The sequence below is a fragment of the Phacochoerus africanus genome, chromosome 4, assembly GCF_016906955.1.
Source record: "Phacochoerus africanus isolate WHEZ1 chromosome 4, ROS_Pafr_v1, whole genome shotgun sequence".
Lineage (NCBI taxonomy): Eukaryota > Metazoa > Chordata > Mammalia > Artiodactyla > Suidae > Phacochoerus > Phacochoerus africanus.
The window spans coordinates 142,106,349-142,128,542 of NC_062547.1; the positions used below are offsets into that span (position 1 = coordinate 142,106,349).

The 22,194-nt window shown below is 54.4% G+C and overlaps 1 protein-coding gene and 1 long non-coding RNA gene across 4 annotated transcripts in view; one reads left to right on the top strand and one right to left on the bottom strand.

The window, feature by feature from the left end:
- Nucleotides 1–7,020: 7,020 nt before the first annotated feature.
- LOC125126419 (uncharacterized) overlaps nucleotides 7,021–22,194 on the bottom strand; it is a 37,427-nt gene continuing 22,253 nt past the window's right edge. Inside the window, exons 3-6 of one of the 3 annotated variants that reach the window (XR_007134626.1) lie at nucleotides 15,465–15,590; nucleotides 12,444–13,671; nucleotides 8,069–8,267; nucleotides 7,021–7,096 (exon numbers count right to left, since the gene is read on the bottom strand). This is a non-coding gene — a long non-coding RNA (uncharacterized LOC125126419). The remainder of the gene's footprint in view (nucleotides 7,097–8,068; nucleotides 8,268–12,443; nucleotides 13,672–15,464; nucleotides 15,591–22,194) is intronic. The other 2 variants (XR_007134625.1, XR_007134624.1) reach the window with 2 other exon arrangements.
- SLC4A9 (solute carrier family 4 member 9) lies at nucleotides 7,995–21,187 on the top strand. Its single transcript, XM_047778805.1, has 22 exons — nucleotides 7,995–8,290; nucleotides 8,626–8,786; nucleotides 9,068–9,181; nucleotides 9,594–9,649; nucleotides 9,797–9,954; nucleotides 10,200–10,287; nucleotides 10,596–10,750; nucleotides 11,157–11,273; nucleotides 11,434–11,608; nucleotides 11,774–11,907; nucleotides 12,075–12,337; nucleotides 13,171–13,229; nucleotides 13,429–13,617; nucleotides 13,745–13,858; nucleotides 15,159–15,320; nucleotides 15,471–15,649; nucleotides 16,481–16,553; nucleotides 17,972–18,040; nucleotides 18,298–18,471; nucleotides 19,075–19,230; nucleotides 19,593–19,695; nucleotides 20,690–21,187. Exons 1-21 carry the CDS (start codon nucleotides 8,073–8,075, stop codon nucleotides 19,644–19,646), a joined length of 2,868 nt encoding a protein of 955 aa, XP_047634761.1. The 5' UTR covers nucleotides 7,995–8,072; the 3' UTR covers nucleotides 19,647–19,695; nucleotides 20,690–21,187.

Consider the following 22,194-nt stretch of genomic DNA (forward strand, 5'->3'; position numbering starts at 1 on the left):
CACTGAGCCACGATGAGAACTCCTTCCTTCCTTTCTTCTTCCCCCTCTTCCTTCCAACGGCAGTGTGGTAAAGTGCTGCTTTACCCTGGGCCAGCCCGCCTCAGTTGAAGTGGTCCCTCTCTACTGGGAGATGGCCACACTTATTAATGAGATGATGGATTTGCAAGATGGAGTTTCGGAGACCTCTACCCAAGAAGGCAGCCCTGACTCAAAGCTCGGAGAGAAGCAGGTGCCCCCGGGGGAGGGGATTCAGCTGCCTCTCCTTCCACTCTGACCAGGAGAAGCACGTCCCAAACAGACTCAGGGACCTGCCAGGCGGGGAGAGGGATAAAGGAGGGAAGCCTCCACGGACGGTACTTCTGTCACCAAGTGACCATGAGCTCAGGGTAAGGCGTTCCTGCTCGCACCCCAAGTTGACTTCTTTCATTGCCATCTCTGTCCCCACTGGGGCTCGCTGATCACTCAGTTTGGGCTGCAGCTGGACTCGAGCTCGGACCTGCCCTTTGGAGTGTCCATCTCCCCCGCTGCCTGGGGGCTCCTGGATGTCGTGCCAGACAGGGCTTCCTGCGCACCCGCACCCTGGACGTCCGATTGCCTACAGTCAAGACCTGCTTCAGCAGGATGAGAGACAGGAATGCATGAGGTGGGGAGAGGGTCGAAGAGAGGAACCCAAAACCCCTGTCATCTGCAGAAGATGCTGAGGGAGGCATATTTATGAGGAACTTGGTGAAGGCTTGGATTCCAAGGCGTCCTCCTCCATTTCTGGACCCATTTCTATGACTTCGAAGAACTAAAATCTCCAGCCCCAGGGAGTTTCCTTGTGGCACCATGGGTTGAGGAGCCAGCACTGTCACTGCAGCAGTTCTAGTCATTGCTGTGGCCCAGGTTCGATCCCTGGCCTGGGAACTTCCACGTGCCATGGGCACAGCTCCCAAACAAGCAAACAAAACCTCCGGTCCCAGGATTTTACCTGTTCAGCCATCCCCTAGCACAGATGGCTCTCTGTCAGCAGAGAGGGGCAAAGGATTCTCACCCATCACACAACCCGTCTCCCTCCTCAAGCCTCAGGTTCCTCCATGTAAAATGAAGGAGCAGTTGAAACAATTGTTCTGCATTCAGGTGCTGGCCAGTGAGTCCATCACGAACCGTGTGCAGTCGTGCTCCTGTGAAAGGGCTTTGCTGGGACAATTCCGTGAGGTTCAACATTAGCTGATCCACAGGGCGTGAGAACCTCAGCTCCCTCGTCTCTTGGCGGGGGGAGAAGAGCAATCTACTTGCAGGTTCTTGTGACCACTGAAGGAGACGGACGGCGTCTCTGAAAGTGCTTGGCAAAATGGAAAGCCTTGTATAAATAGGCCGGTGCTATTATTTTCTTCTCCAGGGCTCAACCTTGGAACGAGGTCACATCGCAGCCTGTACCAGGAATGTATAAGTTTGGTTCCTCTGAGACATGCGGTCACAGAGCTGCAATTTAACAATTGAACATCATCCGTTTGATCTTTTTCATAACTTAGGGTTAATCTAAGACAGGGATTCACCAAGGAAGAGATCCTGCCTTCTAGGGGACATTTTAGGAATCTGTGGGAGACAGGGGAGTTCTCAGGCATTTGAGGGGAGGGTTGTTAAGCCTACACAATTAAGAATTGCCCCCCATTCCACGCTAAATTTTTTTTTTTTTGGCTGCATTCATGGCATGTGGAAGTTCCCGGGCCAGGGTTTGAACCTGCACCACAGCAGTGACCCAAGCTGCTGCAGTGACAACGCTAGATCTAACCCGCTGCTCCACAAGAGACCTCCCCACCTGCTTTTCAGGGGTCCACCAAACATTCATACAGGTGAAACTCTTGGTTGTAATTACTGGGGCCTAGAATCCTCTCTAATTTACACAAAATGCAAAAAGAGTTTTTGCACCGACTTTTCCAGTAATGAAAAGAGCATGAATCGTTTATTTTGGTGGCATCTGAGTTGTCATACAACAACCCTGTATCAGAAAGTATTTGTAACTGTCGTAGTCAAGGAAAGTCTCTGTTGGTGCAAGCAACGGGCTACTTCATTGAGATTTCTAGAGCAGTTGTGACCAAGCATTTGCATATTCCAGTAATATTATTTTTAGTGATCTTCTCTTTCATAGTAATTAGGGTCTTGACCTTCTTTAAAAAGTAAATGTGCAAATAGGATATTCTTTGTGAACTTGATCTCAGTATGGTAAACAGGTTAACATATTTGTTAAAAAAAATATATTGGTTCTGGAGTTCCCATTATGGTGTAGAGGAAACGAATTCAATTAGAATCCATGAGGATGGGGGTTTGACCCCTGGCCTCACTCAGTGGGTTGGGGATCCAGAGTTGCCGTGAACTGTGGTATAGGTCGCAGATACAGCTCAGATCCCATGTCTGTGGCTGTGGCTGTGGTGTAGGCCAGCAGCTGTAGCTCCAATTTGACCCCTAGCCTGGGAACCCCCATATGCCATGGGTACAGCCCTAAAAAGCAAATATATATAGAGAGAGAGAGTCTGAAAATGTTGAGAACCGCTGACATAAGAGCTATTCACATGAAATACGAATATCTGTATCCTTTGTAAAAGCGCTGTTCTAGATATTATCACATATACAGCCCCTGGCCACTGCCCGAATGAGGTGTAATAAACTGCAGTGTTAGAAAGTTTGGCTCATCTGGTATCTGGCAGAGGGCCTTTCTTTTGTGAGATAATGCAGGTGTGGAATTCATATGTTCCTTTTTTGCATCCACTGCCAGGAAGCTCAAAGTTAAGTTTTGGTACCCACTTGCAGCAATTAGCCACAGTCCAGCAATTTGACAACAGCTATTTCTTTCTGCTCCAGTATGTTTTCATTATGGGGCTCTTCAATCATTCTTTAAATATTTCCTCGTTTCTTTGTCTCTTGTCTAAATCTTTTCTGGAAGTAAGGGGAGCATAAATAATTAGAATGAAACTCAGCAATCACATACCTGCATTTGCCTTCCCGGCACTTCCTGCGTCGTCGGGCAGTCTAGGTCAGAGGCACCTGGAAAGCCTGTGGCAGAGCAGTTTACCAGAGGCTCAGGTGGTTTTGCTCTGCAGACTCGCTCCCTCTTTTTCCTCTGCCTCTTCCCTTCAAAGGCTCTCGCCCCTCCACTCCAGATGGGGTGGGGGCATTGTGAGAAGTGAGAGCAGGCTCCAGCTGTGAGGGTCCACTCCAAGTCCTGGCTGGATCCTGGTGGCCCGGGGGTCAAGGCAGAGTCAGAGAAGGGCACCCCGGCTCCAGGATCCAGAAGTGCAAAGCTCCAGCTGGAAAGACTCTCCCTCCACACACACTGCCCCAGCATCTCGTCTGGATCTCTCCAGGCAGAGGCTTCCAAGCTCAGCTGAGGGACGTGACTGTGCCCCTTCTGAGTCCTGGGCCCACTGGTGCCTGGCTCTGACCTTGGACAAGATACCTCTCTGAGTCTCAGTTTCCACATCCAGAAGTGGGAACCTCACAGAGCTACCGTGAAGACTTCCTGCACGGGCTCAGTACTGGGAAAGAGAGCAAGTGCTCAGAAGGGCAGTGGCAGTTCCTTCCAGTCTGTCCTGGATTCGAATGACTCACAGCCTGTCTGCTGCCCCCAGCTGTGAGTTCCTGAAGGCAAGAGGGTGCCTTAAATCTCAGCTCCTCATTCATAAACTCAGGGACTACGGCTAACTGCTTGACCTATCTGAGCGTCATTGTTCTTACAATAAACGAAGAATAATGACATACACCTCAAATTGGTGGTGTCAGTAAAATTAACAGTGCATATTTCAGGTAAAATGCATTTTCTTTTGTTAGTTTTACTCTTATGAGTATTTTGGTTTTTTCCTATAACAGATATGATTTACGTATTTTAAGTCACTTTACAAAAACATGCTTTTTTTCTTAAAAAAAAAACACACACACATTTCTTGAGTACTCACATTTTAGGTGTTGTTCTAAGCACTTAACACATATTATTTAATTCTCACAACAGCTCTCTGAGGAAGATAGTGTTTTCACCCCCATTTTTGAGGGCTGCACCTGTGGCACACAAAACACATGGAAGTCCCAGGCCAGGGATCAAACATGCACCAAAGCAGTGACCCGAACCACAGCAGTGACAACACTAGATCCTTACCCCACTGAGCCAACAGGGAACTCCTTCACCCCCGTTTTCGATACGAGAAAACCTTAAGGAGGTTGAGCTACCTGCCCAGCTGGCTGGGAGTGAAACTACACGTGATAAAATTTCATAAAACTATACACACAAATGAGGGCAAGTAGGAATAAGTGACATCTAAATAAGGCCTGCAGAATTCCCATTGTGGCTCAGCGGTAACGAACCCGGCTAGGATCAATGAGAATACAGGTTAGATCCGTGGCCTCGCTTAGTGGTTTAAGTATCCGGCATTGCCATGAGCTGCGGTGTAGGTCGAAGACGAGGCACGGATGTGGTGTTGCTGTGGCTGTGGTGTAGACCAGCTGCTGCAGCTCTGATTCAACCCTAGGCTCGGAACTTCATATGCCGCACCTGGGGCCCTAAAAAGCAAATAAATAAATAAGCAAGTAAGGCCTGCAGTCAAGTTAACTGTGTTGTACTTATGTCATCATCCTTTTGTTTCGTTTTGTTTGTGTTTTTTTAGGGCCGCATCCACAGCATATGGAAGTTCCCAGGCTAGGGGTCGAATCAGAGCTGTAGCCGCTGGCCTACACCACAGCCACAGCAACTTGGGATCCGAGTCGCCTCTGTGACCTATACCACAGCTCAGAGCAACGCCAGATCCTTTAACCCACGGAGATGGGTCAGGGAACGAACCCACATCCTCATGGCTACTAGTTGGGTTTGTTACCACTGAGCCACAAAGGGAACTCCTTCATCCTTGTTTTGATATTGTATTATTGCTGAGTAAGATGTTACCCTGGGGGGAAGCTGGATGAGCAGTACCAGCCAGAGACCTAGTTTTTGGGCAACTTTTTCTACAGGTCTTCTTCTATAATTAGACTCAAATAGTTTTTTTTTAATTAAAAGTTTTTTAAAAAGCTTGTCATAAGGATGACATACGCCTTGTACGGTGGTTGGAGACAACTGACGTTTCGGTGTATGATACATTCTTTCTTCATAGTTATATGACAGGCTCCCTTTACTCTGTATACTATGTACCAGCCCTTTTTTAATGCCCTGTTCCATCTAATAAAACCTATGATGTAGGCACTTGTATTTTCCTCCATTTGCTGATAAGAAAACTCAGGTTCTACAAAGATAAATCTCTTCTCTACTTGCTAGAAAGGGACCCAGCCAGGATTTGCAACCAGGCAGCCTCTTGGTGACACCACTCCCTCCCCCTCAGGGCCAGCTCAGTGGACTGACTGCTACAGGTCTGCTTTGAATCTTGGAAATCATCTACTCCAACCATCTCAGTTTCGGTGGAAACAAACAGGCTCAGAGGGGGGAAGGGTTTTGCCCAAAGACTCCCAATACGTCTGTGACTGAGCCAGGATGAGTACCAGGTCTTTGAACGCCTGAGCCTGGGTGTCTCCCGGGGCTGCCGGCCCACCCAGCACACCCTCACTGGGAGACTGCTCATGCCCACAGGCGGACCCTGGCTCTCATCCACCAACCTGTACAGCTCAGGGCCCTTGAGACCCAGCAGAAAGAGGGGTCGGGGGAGAGCAGGGGCATGGTGGCCCTCTAACACAGGCAGCATTGGGAGCCAGGGAAGCTGGGCCATAGAGAGGGCAAGGGCAGACCCTCTGAACTTGGCGGGGGTGGAAAGGGAGGGCGTGCTTGTGAGGGGGTATTCATGCTAAATCCAGCTCCTGTCCCCTCCAGACTCCCTTGAGTCACTTGCCCCTGAGGTTGGGACACATTCTTGGAGGGGGTGGCTAGGGGATTCCCCGCCCTCTCAAGCCCAAGGCCAGTTTCTGCTCATCCTGGGAACGAAACCAACTCCCTCCACTCAGACTCAGCCCTCAGTCCCCCACTGGTAATACGGTGACTCGCTCTCCTAATTGCTGCCCTGGGACCTCCTTGGACTTGGAGCGGTTAGCCCTAAATCCAGACCTAGGGTTGGTGGGGAGGGGAGGAACGGGTAACAGGTGTCCCATGGGGGGTTTGACACACATTCAGATGAGCCTGATGGGTTTCTCTCCCCACCCCTGTTGCGCTCCTCGCCATAGCTCATCCCACCAAGCCAATCTGCCGTGGGGGAGGGCAAGGCAGAAGTTCCCGGAACCCTCCAGGCCACCTCTGCGCGTGGTGGGTCCGCCGGGGAAAGGAAACCCGACCCTTGGACCAAGGGAGAGGCCCTAGCGATCCGGTCCGCGGGGAGCAGCGCCCTCGTGTGGCCTCCGGGAGCAGCGCCGCTCATTTCTCAACCCCTCCCTTTCTGTGAGCTCATTGAAGTAGTATTTATTGAGTGTGACTAGGTGCTCTAGGGGCAACGGTGAAGAAGATAGATAACATACCTGCTCCGTGGACAGTGCATTCTTCTGGGGGTGTGTGTGTGTGCGCGCGCGCGTACGTGCATGCACGCACGTGTGGAGGAGCAGGCAATAAATGATAAATAATAAACAAGGCAGTTACTACCAGTGATAATTGCTAGGAAGAAAATAAAACAAAAATATGATGGAGAAACTTAGGACAGGATGAAAAAAGGAAGTGTTCCTGAGTAGGGAATGTCTGCGATGAGACCTAGGTGAAGATCTGGGGGGGAAGCTTTCCTTGTTGAGAGAAGGGTTACTGCAGGAACAGAAGGGGGCTTTGGGGGACAGAGGGAGCTCAGAGTTGCTGGAAAGGAGCGAGGAAGCACAGAATAGTATGAGAGTCTATCAGGGAGGCGGGCTGGGACCAGGCTATATGTCAGATCTTAGAGGCCATGACAGAGGTCGGATATTCTTCTAGGAGTAATGAGGATGTACAGGGTGGGTTTTGAGCAGAAGAGTAATATCGCTTGATTATCTTCTAAAAATGTTTATTTTGGCGTTCTCTTGAGGTGCAGCCAGTTAAGGATCCAGCATTGTCACTGCAGCGGCTTGGGTCACTGTTGTGGCATGGGTTCAATTCCTGGCCCAGGAACTTCCATCTGGTGGAATAACAAAAGGACTCCTATGTTGGAGTGAAATGGAAACATATTAAAATTTAAAATAAAAATCATAAAGTGAAAGGACCCCGATGGCTGCTGTGTGGAGAATGGAAGAGGGGAAGCAGGGAAATGACGGCAACAAGTTAGAGCTATCGAACCAATCCAGGGGAGACGTGAGAGCGGCTGGGAACAGGGTGGCCACGTGGAGGTGGGGAGTTGTGGTTGGATGCTGGGTCTGTTTTGAAAGTAGAGCCAACAGGACTTGCTAATAGACCACATTCTCTTGCTCACCTGGCTCCCTGAACGCCTCCAGACACACCCCCTAGCTGGCTCCTCCATGTGCGGTGGGGGGCTGAGTTAGCGGGTAGATCCCAGGCCCACAGCTAAATGAGGAAATTTCCAGGTGTTGTCGGTCAAAGGAATGTAAGACTCAGGCACTGCATTCTCAGTGAATGGCCTCCACTTTCCATTGTAAGTCCATTAACCGGGCAGGGTGTCTGCCTGCTGTCTCCCTTAAGCTGCCTGACATCCATGGATAGACCCAGTTATTTATTGGGTCTCTGTTTATGCCAGTGTGTTAGTGACACCCGAAACAGTCCACAGCATTCGGTGTTTGTATTTGACACAGAGTAGAGGGTAGTATGATCTGGGGGCCAGACCTCAGCTCAAGCCAGTGAGGGACTCCTGTTCATTTACACAAAACACAGTGGGGTCAGACCTGATCCCACAGGAAATGTGCACATTGCTTTGCCCCAGGTCAGCCATTTCTTGAAGAGCCTGGAAAGCTGAGATTAGCCTCATACACTCAGGCCAGCAGGGAATGGGGAAAACAAGCAGGGGACGAGGTGACCTGTTGGCTCCGGAGTCAGCAGGCCTCGCTCTGTCTGTGTCGTGCTGCATGGGGGGGAGGGTGCCTTATAAATACAGCCAGCCAGAGGGCCCTGGCCCCAGAACCGAGGACAACAGCAGCCCCTGAGCATCTGTGCAAGTCTCACCGAGATGAAGCTGTCAGGCCAGGAAGAGTTTGAAGTCTCCAGAGCTTGTGAAAATGTGCCCACAGGAGAGCTGGACAATGACTCTGGCTCTGGGCCCAGACCTGATGATCCCTTAGACGTGGCCGGCGGGAAACTGGGGGACCCCAAGGACCTCCTGCTCTTCATTCAGCTCAACGAGCTGCTGGGCTGGCCCCAGGCGCTGGAATGGAGAGAGACCGGCAGGTGAGTGGGACCAGGGCGGTTTTGGGGGGGTCCTTTCCCCTGCCCCCAGTGGGGCCTCCTCCATGACCGCCAGCTCTTCCTGTGTGTGTGTGTGTCGGGGTGGGGTAAGTCTCACTCCCAGTCAGTTCCTTTCTGTGTTTTGAGTTCCCTGAGATGCAAGATGAGGGGTGACTACTGCCCAGGAACGAGCATGCTCTTGTACCGCTGGGCCCAGGATCCCCTCCCCGACTGCCTCACCTTCCCTGGCTCTCCTGCGTCCCCACTCCTAGCCTGTGTCCCCACTCCTAGACTTGGACAGATGCCTGCAATAACATGGTGTACCCTTTTCACCACAGGTGGGTGCTATTTGAAGAGAAGTTCGAAGTGGGTGCAGGCCGGTGGAGTGCCCCCCATGTGCCCGCCGTGGCGCTGTCCAGCCTCCAGAAGCTCCGCAGCCTGCTGGCCAAGGGACTTGTCCTGCTGGACTGTCCAGCTCAGAGCCTCCTGGAGCTTGTGGGTACGCTGGGTGCCTTTGCTGAGAGGGCCTGGGCAGCCATGTCGTTTCACCAAGATTTTCCTCCCCAAAGTCTTGGAACTTTCCAAAGCCCACCCCGCCCCGCTGCAGGGGATTCCATCCCTGTCACAGGGGAGAGATGCAAACGCAGAGGGGAAAGAGCAGGTTCACTGGTCCCTTCGTTCCCTGAGACTCTCAGAAGGGAAAGGGACCTGGGCAGAGGGGAAGGGGAGCGGTTGGGGGCAGGGAGTTCTTAGGAAAAGGATGGGAGCCTCTTTCTCCAGAGCACGTGACCAGAGTGGAGTCGCTGAGCCCAGAGCTGAGAGGGCAGCTGAAGGCCTTGCTGCTGCAGAGACCCCAGCACCCCATCCAGACCACAGGCGCCAGCCCCTGCTGGGGTGAGACGTCCCATCCTGAGCCCAGGACCAGAACTCTGGGGTGGGAGGGCCCCAGATCTCCCCTGCACTTCCCAGGCCAAGGGTGGCCTGGCCTCTACTCAGACCTCAACCCAGGGGTGAGAAGTGGGCGTAGTAGGGAGGGCAGAAGAATGGAGGAGCCAGAATCCCAACAGCCAGAGCTCTGCCAAGGGAGGTTCTTGGTAGATGCTGGGGAGACCACACAGTGGTTTAATCTTCACAGCCATGGTGGGAGGCAACACCACCATTATCCCCATTCTAGCGGTGAGAAAACTGAGGAGCAGAGGGAGAAGGTGGGCTCCAGTTTTCACAACTTGGCAAAACTGGGCAGAGAGCCCTGGGGGGTCTCGCCCCAGAGTCTGTGCTCTTAATCACGCAGAATCCTGCTTTGTAGGATCGGCCCAACCAAGAGAGGCTTCGCGGGATGAGGAAGTGCCCCTGAAGGAGCAGGTGTGTGGCCCTTCCTTGGGCAGGGCTGGGAGAGGAGCCAGGGGTTCACAGACACCCACCCTCCGCCAGCCTCCTCCTCAGTCCAGATCCTGCCGACAACCTCTTCCCCGAAAAACCTCTCCTCCTCCGGGTCTCTTTAACCCCCAGCGACAGAACCCTCTGAGACAGAAGCTCCCCCCGGGGACTGAGGCGGGGGCTGTGCTGGCCGGAGAGCTGGGCTTCCTGGCGCACCCCCTGGGGGTCTTTGTGCGACTGCGGGACCCAGTGGTGCTGGGGCCCCTCACTGAGGTGCCTCTCCCCAGCAGGTGAGGCTGCCGAGTGGGGCTCAGGGATCCTGGAGCCCCGAGGAGGCCCTTACTGGGGAGGGTATTAGGGGGTCTTCGGGCCCCGCTCCCTGGGGCTGGGGGGCTCAGGGAGGGGCAGCGGTCAGGGCTGTGAGGAAGGCACCCGCGCGAGTGTGTGCGTGGGGCTGGTAGGGAGTCAGAGCCCAGCGCTGCCCTACGAGAGGGAGCAGCCTCCGACGCTCCCTGGAACCTGGTTCCTTCCTCAGGTTTTTCTGCCTCCTTGTCGGTCCCCCGACCCTGGGAAGGAGCTATCACGAGATGGGCCGGGCGGTGGCTGTCCTCCTCAGCGACCCGGTGAGCTGGGCAGGTGTCGGCGTGCACGCGTGTGCACCCAGGCTTGTGGCAGTGAGTGCGTGCGCGGACTCGATACGTGTGACCGAGTGCGGCAACGAAGCCGAGATCACGGGCCCTTGGCTAGCGCCGCACCCCCTCCGCCAGCGCAGCGCCGGCGCGCAGTAGGCACCCACGCTGCTCGATGCCCGCGTGCGACACGAATGCTTGAGGGACCCGCCTGCCTGTGTGGCGTGTGTCTAGTTTTGAAACTGAAAGTGCCTGTAAGGGTGAAGCTTCGTATTTAGCGCCCCTCTGCGCCCTATCCCCAGCAATTCCAGGGGTCAGCTCGTCGGGCCAGCAACCTTCAAGACCTCCTGGCAGCCCTGGATGCCTTCCTAGACGAGGTGACAGTGCTCCCTCCAGGTCGGTGGGATCCAACAGTTCGGATTCCCCCGCCTAAATGTCTGCCCTCTCAGCAAAAAAGGTATCTGGGGGTCATGGTCCCATAGAGACCCTTCCCCCCTGACCTTGGGTCCACTGTTGGGGGCGTTGAGGCGGGGGGTGCGGGGGGAAGGCGGTTGCCAGGAAAGGGACAGGAGCCTGTGCTCTGATTGGGGTCAGGCCGACCCAACTGGGCTCACAGTCGCTGTGAGACCTTGCGCGAGGGCCTTCCCTTGCCGGAGCCTGGCTCGCACGTCTGCTAGACGGTCACACACACCATGCCCTGGTCCTTGTTGAGGTGGGGCCCCGGGCTCCGCGCGCAGGCCGCGTCCCGCCAGCAGAGACACGGGCTGCCGCCAGGGGGCAGCGCGCCCCCAGCTCCCGCGCCCAGTCGCAGCGTCGCCGGCTGCTCGGAGATGCTCCGCCGACTTGGCTTCCCCTGTGCTCAGGCTCCCCGCGCAACTGCAGGAGGCCACGGGCCCCTCTGCCCGGCGAAGGGTCCCGGCCGAGGACCCGCACGGCCGCTGGCCGCACGCGCCCGGCCCTGAGTTGCGGCGGACGGGCAGGTGAGGCGAGCTGGGGTGCGAACCAGGGGCCGGTCGAGGCGCCGGGAGGAGGCGGAGGTGTGCGCTCAGCGTGCGGGGCGGGAGGCTCCCCCGGCCGCAGGGAAAGGGAGAGGGGAGTGGGCTGCGGAAACCCGGATCGCTGATGACTCCCGGGCGGGAGGCTGTTTGGGGGCCTTGTCCAGGACGTGCGCCGGAAGGCCTCGTGGTACCCCAGCGACTTCTCGGACGCCCTGCACCCCCAGTGCCTCTCGGCCGTGCTCTACATTTACCTGGCCACCGTCACGAACGCCATCACTTTCGGGGGGCTGCTGGGAGAAGCCACCGACGGTGCTCAGGTCGGCGGGGGCGGGGGGAGCGGGCAGAGCTTTGGTTCTCCACGAGCCAGGCCCTCCGCCCTTCTTGGGGACGATGGGTGGGCTGAGAAGGCTCCCCCCAAGCTTGGGATCCTGTGCTGAGGACTCCAGGGTCCTGCGCTGACAGGGTCCTCTAACGGCTTCTAGGGGGTGCTGGAGAGCTTCCTGGGCACAGCAGTGGCTGGAGCTGCCTTCTGCCTGATGGCAGGCCAGCCCCTCACCATCCTCAGCAGCACTGGGCCAGTGCTGGTCTTTGAACGCCTGCTCTTCTCCTTCAGCAGGTGGGAGGACTCACCCACCTCCCCTCGCCCTCACCACTCACCCTCGGCCTGGTCCTAGCGGCCTCAGTAGGGGAGGATGGCAACGGCCTGGCTCCAGGGGCAGCTGACCCGGATTAGGCTGGGAGCAGAAGGGCCCTGCCCAGCCCTGCCTGTCTCTCGACCCCTAGAGATCACGGCCTGGACTACCTGCCCTTCCGCCTGTGGGTGGGCCTCTGGGTGGCCACCTTTTGCCTGGTGCTGGTGGCCACGGAGGCCAGCGTGCTGGTGCGCTACTTCACCCGCTTCACCGAGGAAGGCTTCTGTGCCCTCATCAGCCTCATCTTCATCTACGATGCCGTGGGCAAAATGCTGACCTTGACCCAGGCCTATCCCATCCAGAGACCTGGCTCTCTTGCCTATGGCTGCCTCTGCCAGTACCCAGAACCAGGAGGTGGGTGAGGAAAGTAGGGAGCTGGAGGAAAATGAGGGAGGAGGCAGAAGGGGTTGTCCCCTTGCTATCCCGCTTAGTTCAATTCAGCCAAATGCTGAGTACTCACCTAGTAACCAGCAGCGCTCTAGTTCTGAGTCAGGCGAAAATAAGTCTACAGAGCAGGCCCAGTATCATCTTTACTTCTGACAAGGCTGAGAGAAGAACACCGTTACAGCTATGAGCGAGCGGGCTTCCGAATGAGGACACCAGACTTAGATGGACGGACTCACCCAGGCGGTCATGGCTGCACAGACAGGGACTATCTCGCCCCAGAGGAGCTGAGCTAAATGCACACACGGTGCCTGCAGCCTACTCCGCAGAGGGGCGCGGCCAGGCAAGCCCAGCGTCTTCTCCCCAATTCACCAATCAAATAAATTGCCACGCTTGCCCTGGGCCGAGTGACTGGGTGGCGAGAAGCTTGGAGTGTTACACTCGCCCAGATCCCTCCACAAGGTCAGAAACAGCAGGACCAGGGAAGAGGTGTCCGCTCAAGGGTGCCGCCCCGTACTAGACATGGATGGGACCCATTCTGGCCCGGATGGAAACACAGATTGGTGTGCTCATCCATTTGCTGGGGATCTGCTTTTGCCAGGCCTGTGCTGAGGAGCAGGGAGTCTGTTAGGCAGGGAATCTGAAGGGACCAGGGCGCGAGGCAATGTCCTGAGGACGGACTTGTAGTGACTGGAGGCAGCAGACAGGTGAATCAGAACCGAGAACCCTCTGGTTCTGCTGGGCCTGTGAGATCAGGCTCCTGATTAGGGGAAGATACGCCTGAATTCTTCTCTGCTTCCCAGGAAACGAGTCTCAGTGGACAAGCATGAAGCCAAAAGGCGAAGATGACATCTTAAGCTTGGTGAGGGCCTGTTCCCGGGAGGCCGTGGAGAAGAGCGGGTGCAGGCCAAAGAAGCCAGTGGTTCCTGGCTCTTCCCACCCCCCCCAGGCCACTGAGGCCCAGCCATTGGCGATGGCTGGAGCTCTGCCTCGCGTCCTCGGGGTCTCGGGGGCCTCAGTGGTCCGCTCCTACCGCCGTGTCTCACCACCTCTCCACACAGGACCTAGGCCTGGTCAACGCATCCTTGCTGCCCCCACCTGAGTGTGCCCGGCGGGGAGGCCACCCTCGTGGCCCTGGCTGTCACACGGTCCCGGACGTCGCCTTCTTCTCCGTCCTCCTCTTCCTAACCTCCTTCTTCTTTGCCATGGCTCTCAAGCACCTCAAGACCAGCCGCTTCTTCCCCTCCGTGGTGAGTGTCACCTCTTTCTGTGGGAGAGGACGGGCTCTCGGCCTCGGGCCCTGTCTGCGAATGGGAAAGACCACGGAAGGAGGTGAGTGGTGGCCGGAACCTCGCTGAGTGTCCACTGGTTGGCCAGGTGCGGAAGATGCTAGGCGACTTCTCCTCCGTCCTGGCCATCCTGTTGGGCTGTGGCCTCGATGCCTTCCTGGACCTAGCCACGCCAAAGCTCCTGGTGCCCAGAGAGTTCAAGGTGAGAGCTGGGAGTGGAAGGCGGGGGCCCAGCAAACAGGGCCGCAGAGGAGGAGGTGTGACTAGACGCCCCCCCACTTCTCCTCCACTCCTCCCTCACTCCTAAAATAATATAATAATGGCCTCACAGATGTCGTGAGGACACATCATGTGCCAGGTACACAGAACACTAGGGAGCTATTATTACAGGTGAGGGGTTAAAAGGATGGGTTCCAGTCAGACCTCCCTGGGTCCACTCCATTTCTGCCACTTCTAGCCGTGTGTCTTGGGGAAGTTAACCTGCAGGCTGAGCCTCGATTTCTTCCTCTACAAGGTGGAAGTAATAAATAGCAAGAGTTCCTCCTTCATAGATTGTTTTGAGGTTCACAAAGTGCAGAATGCAAAGCACTGTCACACTGCTAGGACTGGCACACACCATACCGACCTCCATAACTGTTAGCCACTTAGCCATTGTTGTGGGTCCTCCCCACCTCTGGCGTGGCCCGACCCACGGCCCTGCTCCCCCCTCTCTTCTCTGCACCTCTGATCGCCTGCTCTGATCCACTGAAGCCGGAGCTCTCTGTCTAGCACATGGCAGTGCACAGGACAAGGCTCAGCACTGACCTGGCACCTAAGCGTTGCCTGTGCATTTGGAGACCTCCCCTCCAGCTTCCCTCAGGGCAGGAAAGCAGGGGGGCGCCAACTGGGGCGGCCTCAGGGGCTCAAAATCCCAGCTGGCCCCTGGGGCCCCTCTCCCACACAGACGCTAGTAATCAGAGCAGACGCAGACACACCCAGCCCTGCCCCTGCCCCAGATCAAGGCAGGTCTGAGCCTGAGTTGCCCCACCCTGGATGGGGGGGTGGGGGTGCCTAGGGCAAGGGCTTTGCACATCAAGAAGGATGGGCAGGTGGGGGTTTGGGATGGAAATGCTCTATCATTGTACAACTATAAATTTAATAAATTCATTGAATAATATTTAAAAAGTCAAACAAAAAGTGAAAAAAAAAAAAAAAAAGGATGGGCAGGCCTCATTTACCACCTCTTCCTTTTGCAGGGAGGGGGGGGGGGACCTTGAGAACCAAAGTCCAGAAGCCCTGGCTCCAGCCCACCCTCTAAGCTGGTCCCCCTCCTTCTGCCCCCTGTCATTCTTGCCCTGGGGTGCTTTGAACCAGCTATGCCCACCCAGTCTGCTCCCACCTAGCATCCAGTGTCTCGGGACTGGGGGGCCGGGGGCGTTGGGAAGAATGCCAAGGCTGGAGCGTGCAGGGGAGGTGCTCTTGAGAGACCCTCTCCAACCCGCCCGTGGACTGCCCTCCCCCAGCCCACACTCCCTGGGCGTGGCTGGCTGGTGTCACCTTTTGGAGCCAACCCCTGGTGGCTGAGTGTGGCAGCTGCCCTGCCTGCCCTGCTGTTGTCTATCCTCATCTTCATGGACCAGCAGATCACAGGGGTCATCCTCAACCGCGCCGAGTATCGACTGCGGGTAAGGCCTGCTGGGGAAGACCCTAGGTCCCTAGACCGAGGGACAGAAGTTCCGGGGTGGGGGGATCCAGGCTCCCCCTCTCCCGCCCCAGAGGACAGAGGGCCCAGGTCTGGACTAGCTGCATCCTCGTTGCCCCACCACTACCTGCAGAAGGGAGCTGGCTTCCACCTGGACCTCTTCTGTGTGGCTGCGCTCATGCTGCTCACGTCAGCGCTTGGGCTGCCCTGGTACGTCTCAGCCACTGTCATCTCCCTGGCCCACATGGACAGTCTGCAGAGAGAGAGCAGAGCTGGTGTCCCAGGGGAGCCTCCTAGCTTCCTCGGCATCAGGTGAGGCCATTCAGGAGGCAGGAATGAGAGGTGGGCAGCAAGGTGGGCTAGTGGGTACAGGGCAGGGTTATTTGGGCAGCTTAAAGTCTAAGCTGGTGAGTCCAGAGGGCTCAGCGCCCCACCAGCACTGCGGCGGGGTGAATGGGTGCGTTCTGGGACCTTGGCTTCTCCTCCTCCAGCCAGAGGACTGGGCGGGGCCTCAAGAGGAGCATCGCAGTTGTAAGGGCAGAGGCAGCCAGGGCTGAGCAAGGATGAGGTGCCCCCTAATAATCCCCGCTCCGTGTGGAAGCACCCCACTTAATGTTACACCGTAACCATCACAACACTGATTTTGCTGGAAACACAATCTCACTGTTGAAAGTATGTGAAATCAACTTTGCAAATTGGGAAGTAAAAGGTATTACGGTAGTGTAAAGATTGCTAAATTTCCATCAAAATAAACAATAGAAACAAAGAGCAACTAGAAGCTTGAACTGATGAAGAGGCCAGGGTCCCTGAACTGAAGTGCCTTGTCCCTTCCTCTCTCTCTCTCTTTGGCCATACTTGTGGCATGTGGAAGTTCCTGGGCCAGGGAGAGAGCCTGCGCCACGGCAGTGACCTGAGCTGCCCCAGTGACAATGCCAGATCTTTCACTTGCTGAGCTACAAGACAATTCCTTCCTCCCCACCAAATTTTCACACCAGACTAAGGCCCCCTCCCTGGCAGGTTCCTACTGGGAGATCCCTCCACTTGCCCCCTGCCAGGGTGGGTTGTGGTGTCTGGCCAGCATCTCCGGCCTAAGCACTGCAGGGCCCCTCCAAGACCCTGGCTAAGCCCTCCCTGTCCCCACAGAGAGCAGAGGCTGACGGGCCTGGTGGTGTTCATTCTCACAGGACTCTCCATCTTCCTGGCACCTGTACTCAAGGTACCTTTGTTAGGCCAGCATGGGGGCAGGGCAGTAAGAATCACGACTGTAGCAAGAATGGTCACTGGCTGAGGGCTATTGCGTGCCAGGCACTGTGTTAGGTTTTCTCTGGACAGAGTCTCATTTAATCCTCACACTGCTCCTCAGAGGCAGAGGCCCTTTGCAAGAGCGGAAGCCAAAGCTCAAAGAGATGAAAGAGTTGACAGGAGAACACCAAGAGAGCTGGTTTCTCAGATCTAATCTGAGAACCCAAACTCTTACCGGGTGGGCTTTCTGCCCAGTGGAGCTGGGTGTAGTCGTGCCACCATCCTTGGGGGCCAAGTGCCACCCCTGCTCCAGCCTCTCAGTGAGCTTTAAACATCACACCCCAAATCTTTGAGGCAAATGCTTTTACCTCTCCCTCACCATATGCTTACAGAACACCTGCTGTGTGCAAGGCTCAGCTAGGGACCCAGGAGAAGGGAGTGGGGAGGGGAGGCATATCCAAAAAGAATACAGAACCAAGCCCCAGTCGGCCACACAGATACACGAATAACCACTTAATAACAAGTAACAGCAGAAAGGCTCAACAAGCCGAGACAGCACGGCAGACAGGAAGGGTGTGGAGAATGGCACCCAAGAGTCACTGGCAGGACGACAAGAGGTTAGGGGAGGGAAAGGTCATGGAGGCTGGGTGAGAGTAAAGGCAGGGAAAGAGCCAGATGGACCGGATCAACCGCTTCCTGACTAGGGGACTCTCACTGAACAGGTATTTACTGAGCATAAACCGAATGCCCAGCACTGCTCCAGGGAACTGGGAATATAGCGGTGATCAAAAGAGATCATCGCCTCCTGCAGTCTGGTGAGAGGAGGCAGACTAAAACGATTAAAACAATAAAATAGGATCATTTCAGGCAGTGAGGACTTCTAAGAAAACCGAGAGCAAGGTGACTAAGAGGGCCGGGGGTCTCCTTTAGAGCGGACGGTCAGGTCACAGGAGGTTTGTCTGGGGTGCGATGAGCAGTGAGAAGGAAGGCAGGGAAGAGCATTTTAGGTGCAGGGCGTAGCAAAGCAAGGCCTTGCAAGAGGCAGAAATAAACTTGGGCATAAGGAGGAAAGGAAGGGAGGCCAGGAGAGCAGGAACGGGGCGGGCTGAGGGGAACGTGAGGGAGGAGTGCGGAGAGGTAACAGGCACGTTACTTAGTTCCTCTGAAATCCAGTGTCTCCCTCTGTAAAATGGAGATGACCGTAAAATCTACCCCATCTAATGGACGCCAAGCGTCAGCGAGATCAGGCATGCAAAGTGGGGAGGAAGGGAAAGATCTGGACGTGCTTAGATGCTGGAAGCGGGGCTTGGAGCCTCGGGGTGTGTGCGGGGGGGTGTCTGGGCAGCTGGCAGGGACCAGGAGTCTTGCCAGCGCTCCACTTCTCTCTCCCAGTTCATCCCGATGCCTGTGCTCTACGGCATCTTCCTGTCCATGGGGGTGGCCGCGATTAGCAGCATCCAGGTGAGTCTGTTAGAATCACCAAGTAACCCCCCTCTGATCCTTTGCTTTCCTGCTGGTACCTCCTGCCTTCACTTGCCAGTTCCCATCCCCTCCTCTTGGCCTGCCTCTCCTGGGCACAGGGACTCTGCTGCCATGTTCTGGATAGGGAGGGGACCCAGGAAGCCCTCTGACCAGCCCCTGCTGGGCTTGGAGAGCTCATAGGGACACCCTCCAGCTGACCTGAGTACCATGCTTTCCTCCTTCTCTTGTTCCCCCAGTTCACAAAGAGGGTGCAGCTATTACTGATGCCAGCAAAGCACCAGCCAGACCTCCTGCTCTTGCGGCATGTGCCCCTGAGCAGGGTTCACCTCTTCACAGCCATCCAGCTTGCCTGCCTGGGTCTGCTCTGGATAATCAAGTCTACCCCTGCAGCCATCATCTTTCCCCTCATGGTGATTCCGGGCAGAGCTGGGTGGTATCCTGCCAGCTCCCAAGAGACTCTGAGACAGGGAGTGTGGCCAGGGCCTGCACAAGAGGAAGAACGTCCCCTCTGTCACCTGCCCTGGCTCTGGGAATCCTAGCACAAAGAAAGATGGCAAAGGGACCCCTGTGGGTGGGCTAGATCTAGGGTACTTGGTTCAACCCTTTCCCCAACCTCTCTGGGCTGATCAGCAACAGGTAGGGATAGAAAGCCCAGAAGAAAACTGAGGCCCTGGGAGAGGCAAGGCCGGCACCTCTGTTGCTCAGTGAGATGATAACGTAAGTGGATCCCGGCCTTGTTCTTGCTCACTGGGCAAGAGCCTTGGGTTTTGCACTGGCACCAGTCTGGTTACTACATCCCCGCTCTGTGACCTCAGAGAAGTTTAACTAAACTTTCAGAACATCCATTTCTCTCTGTACAATGGGAATAATTATTCTCTCTACCTCATACGAATGTGTTGGCATTCCGTGAAACTACCCACAGTGCCTTACACACAGGAAGAGGTCAATGAATATTCCTGTTGTTAACGTTCCTGCTGCTGCTGACGCTCTTGGCTTTGTGTCTCTCCCTACAGTTGCTGGGCCTGGTGGGGGTCCGAAAGGCACTGGAGTGGGTTTTCTCACCACAGGAACTCCTCTGGCTGGATGAGCCGATGCCAGAGAAGGAGAGAAGCATCCCTGAGACGGGGCTGGAGCCGGAGTACTCATTCAACGGAAGTGACAGTGAAGATGTGAGCTCCAGGAAGGGTCCTCTCAGGACAACAGAGCAGGGGTGGGGGAGAGAAGTCCTGCCTGGGAGTTGTCCCTAAAGTCTAGTATCTGAAGTCTGAAGATCTGACCAACACAATCACTCCTCTTAGTTTCCTATTAACAAAGGCGCACTGAAGGAGCGAGGGAAATTTCTCTTCTCATGAGCCTGTGGGGGTGGAAAGGGCGGGGGACAAAGCTCTAAGTGTCCTTTTCAATCCTGATCTTTGTCTTCGTCTTAACGTGGGTTTAGATCCTTTCCCTTTCTGGGTCCCTTTCAATCGGCCGTCTCTCTTACTCTTCTGTCTTTCTGTCCCTAACTCATCTTGGGATCTTTGTTCCACAGTCCGAGCTGAGGTATCAGCCAAAGGCTCCAGAAATCAACATCTCTGTAAATTAACTGGAGTAGGAGGAGTATGGAGTGGAGGCTCCAAGAAACTGAGCATGAGGTGAGGGTGGGAGGGGAGTGCCCCGGGTGTCCAGGAGGGGAGGTGGGGGCCCAGACCTTGAAAACCTCCCCAGTGCTGACGAACCCCATTCTCTCTCCAGTCCCTTATCAGCCCCAGACCCGGGGAGCGGGTAGAAGCCTTTCTTCAGAGGAAAGGAAACTAGCAAGGGTACCTGGGACCGGCTCCCTGCAGCACTAAAGCCTGGCCAGTAGAGGGAGCTCAAGCCCACACCAAATTGGAAGTGGGGGTGGGGAGTGGGGAAGGAAGGGGGTTGATGATAAAAGAGTGGGTGGGAGGAGGGGAGGATAAAGCCCCCCCCCCTTTGCCTGGAGGCTCCTCCCATAGGCTGCCAAGGACCACTCTCCAGACAAGTGGAGGGATCCTTGTCACTTGCCCTCTGCCATTCCTTCATTTTATTCATCCACTTATCAGAACATTTTCAGAGTCCTTTCAGATTATCTAGGTACTAGAGATACAGCAGTAACAGCATTACAGTCCTTGACCTCAGGAAGTTAAAATTCCAGTGGGAAAGACAAACAGGCAGCTGTTGGAGTGGGTAGGGCTGGCCAAGGAAGAAGCTGTGGCACAGAGGACTAAGGTCCCTTCTCGGAGGGTGGTGAAGGTGCAGTGGTGGAGTCTGGTAGGGCTTCCAGGAGGAACTGGTCCACAATTTGCAATCTGAAGAATGAATAGAAGCTAGCCAGGATAGGATGGAAGGAAAATGTTCTGGGCCAAGGGTGTTAATGTGCAAAAGCCTGGAATTTTCCCTTAATAAACCAAACCCTTTGGGCCCACAGAATGCCCTCCACTCCATGGCTCTCCAAGTCCAAGAGTCCACAAGTCTCCATCAATTGTAATGGAAACTTCTGGGGGCTAGAGGGAGACAGAGCGAATCCAGCTGGCCCAGAACAAGATCACCTAGCGCTCCGTGGCTCTGTTCTTTGCCTTACAGTGTCCCTGAGTCCTAACCCCATCATGTCTTCTCTCTTCACAGATATTCACTCGGGAAGTCAGGACATGGCTGGCCTTTGGCTTAAGTGCCAGATGCTTGGTTGGCTGGGAACCTGGAACACTGGGACAGGACTGGAAGGCAGGTGGCCAAAACCTCAGTCACCCCCATGAACGAAGGGTGGAGAGTAGCAGGGAACAGGCAGGTTTGCACTACGGTTAGGAAAGTCGAGTAAGTCAGAGGGACTGGCCAGGCCCCAGTCACACTCTACCCCAGTAAGGAAGCTAATTCCAGAAGCCCTTCCCATTTTGAACTTTCTGTCCTCACAAATTCTTTTATAGAATCGGGGGGGTTGTCACATTTTGGTTTGCAAAAGGGAGAAAAAGCCCCTCTTTCTAGAATAAGTATTCTTCTATTTGAAGCAGTTTCTTACACATAGAAAAATATGTTTTGTTTTTTCATCGCAAAAGTAAATGAGATATAGCAAAATATTAGACCACTATAAAAATGCATAATTTTGAGGAGTTCCCGTCGTGGCTCAGTGGTTAACGAATCCGACTAGGAACCATGAAGTTGTGGGTTTGATCCCTGGCCTTGCTCAGTGGGTTAAGGATCTGGTGTTGCTGTGAGCTGTGGTGTAGGCCCATGGCTACAGCTCTGATTAGACCCCTAGCCTGGGAATCTCCATATGCCGCAGGAAGCGGCCCTAGAAATGGCAAAAAGACAAATAAATAAAAATGTATAATTTTGAAATGGAGACCAACCCAGAGATAACCAGTGTTCACATTTTAGTGTATATTGTGCATATTTGAGTTTAATAACATGTTTGACACTTAATATGCATTAGATATTTTCCCCATGTCTATACTACATACACATCCAATTTATCCATTTTGCATAGAATAACTTTACAAATTGAAAAAGATATTATATATACAGAAGAATATATAAAATGTCTTCTGCAAGTGCAAGAATTTCTCCAGCGTGCATACCTAGGAGTGGAATTAAAGAATAACAACAAAAGGAACATGTGTAATCCAACACTCAAGTTAAGAAATAGCATCTGGAGTTCCCGTCGTGGCTCAGTGGTTAATGAATCCGATTAGGAACCATGAGGTTGCAGTTCAATCCCTGGCCTTGCTCAGTGGGTTAAGGATCCAGTGTTGCCGTGAGCTGTAGTGTAGGTCGCAGACACAGCTTGAATCCCGCATGGCTGTGGCTGTGGTGTAGGCCAGTGGACTTCCATATGCCGAGGGAGCGACCCAAGAAATGGCAAAAAAGACAAAAAAAAAAAAAGAAATAGGATCCTCCTAGTACCTCAGAAGTCTCTCTGTATGTTCCTCCCATATCACACTCCCTTCCATGTAAACACTAAATTTTATGGTAGTTATTTCTCACTTCTCTTTATAGTTTTAACATGTATTTTTGTATCTTATGATTTATTATTTTGCTGATTTTTGAATGTTATATAAATGGAATCAGTGTCTGAATTCTGTAACTGCTTCTTTCACTCAGCAGTGTTCTGACACTCGATCATGTGTACATATGCA

Coding starts and splice junctions, on each gene's coding strand:
- SLC4A9 (XM_047778805.1), top strand. CDS start 8,073: ATGAAGCTGTCAGGCCAGGAAGAGTTTGAAGTCTCCAGAGCTTGTGAA. Junction 8,291..8,625: donor GAATGGAGAGAGACCGGCAG/GTGAGTGGGACC, acceptor TTTTCACCACAG/GTGGGTGCTATTTGAAGAGA. Junction 16,554..17,971: donor TCCTGGCACCTGTACTCAAG/GTACCTTTGTTA, acceptor TCTCTCTCCCAG/TTCATCCCGATGCCTGTGCT.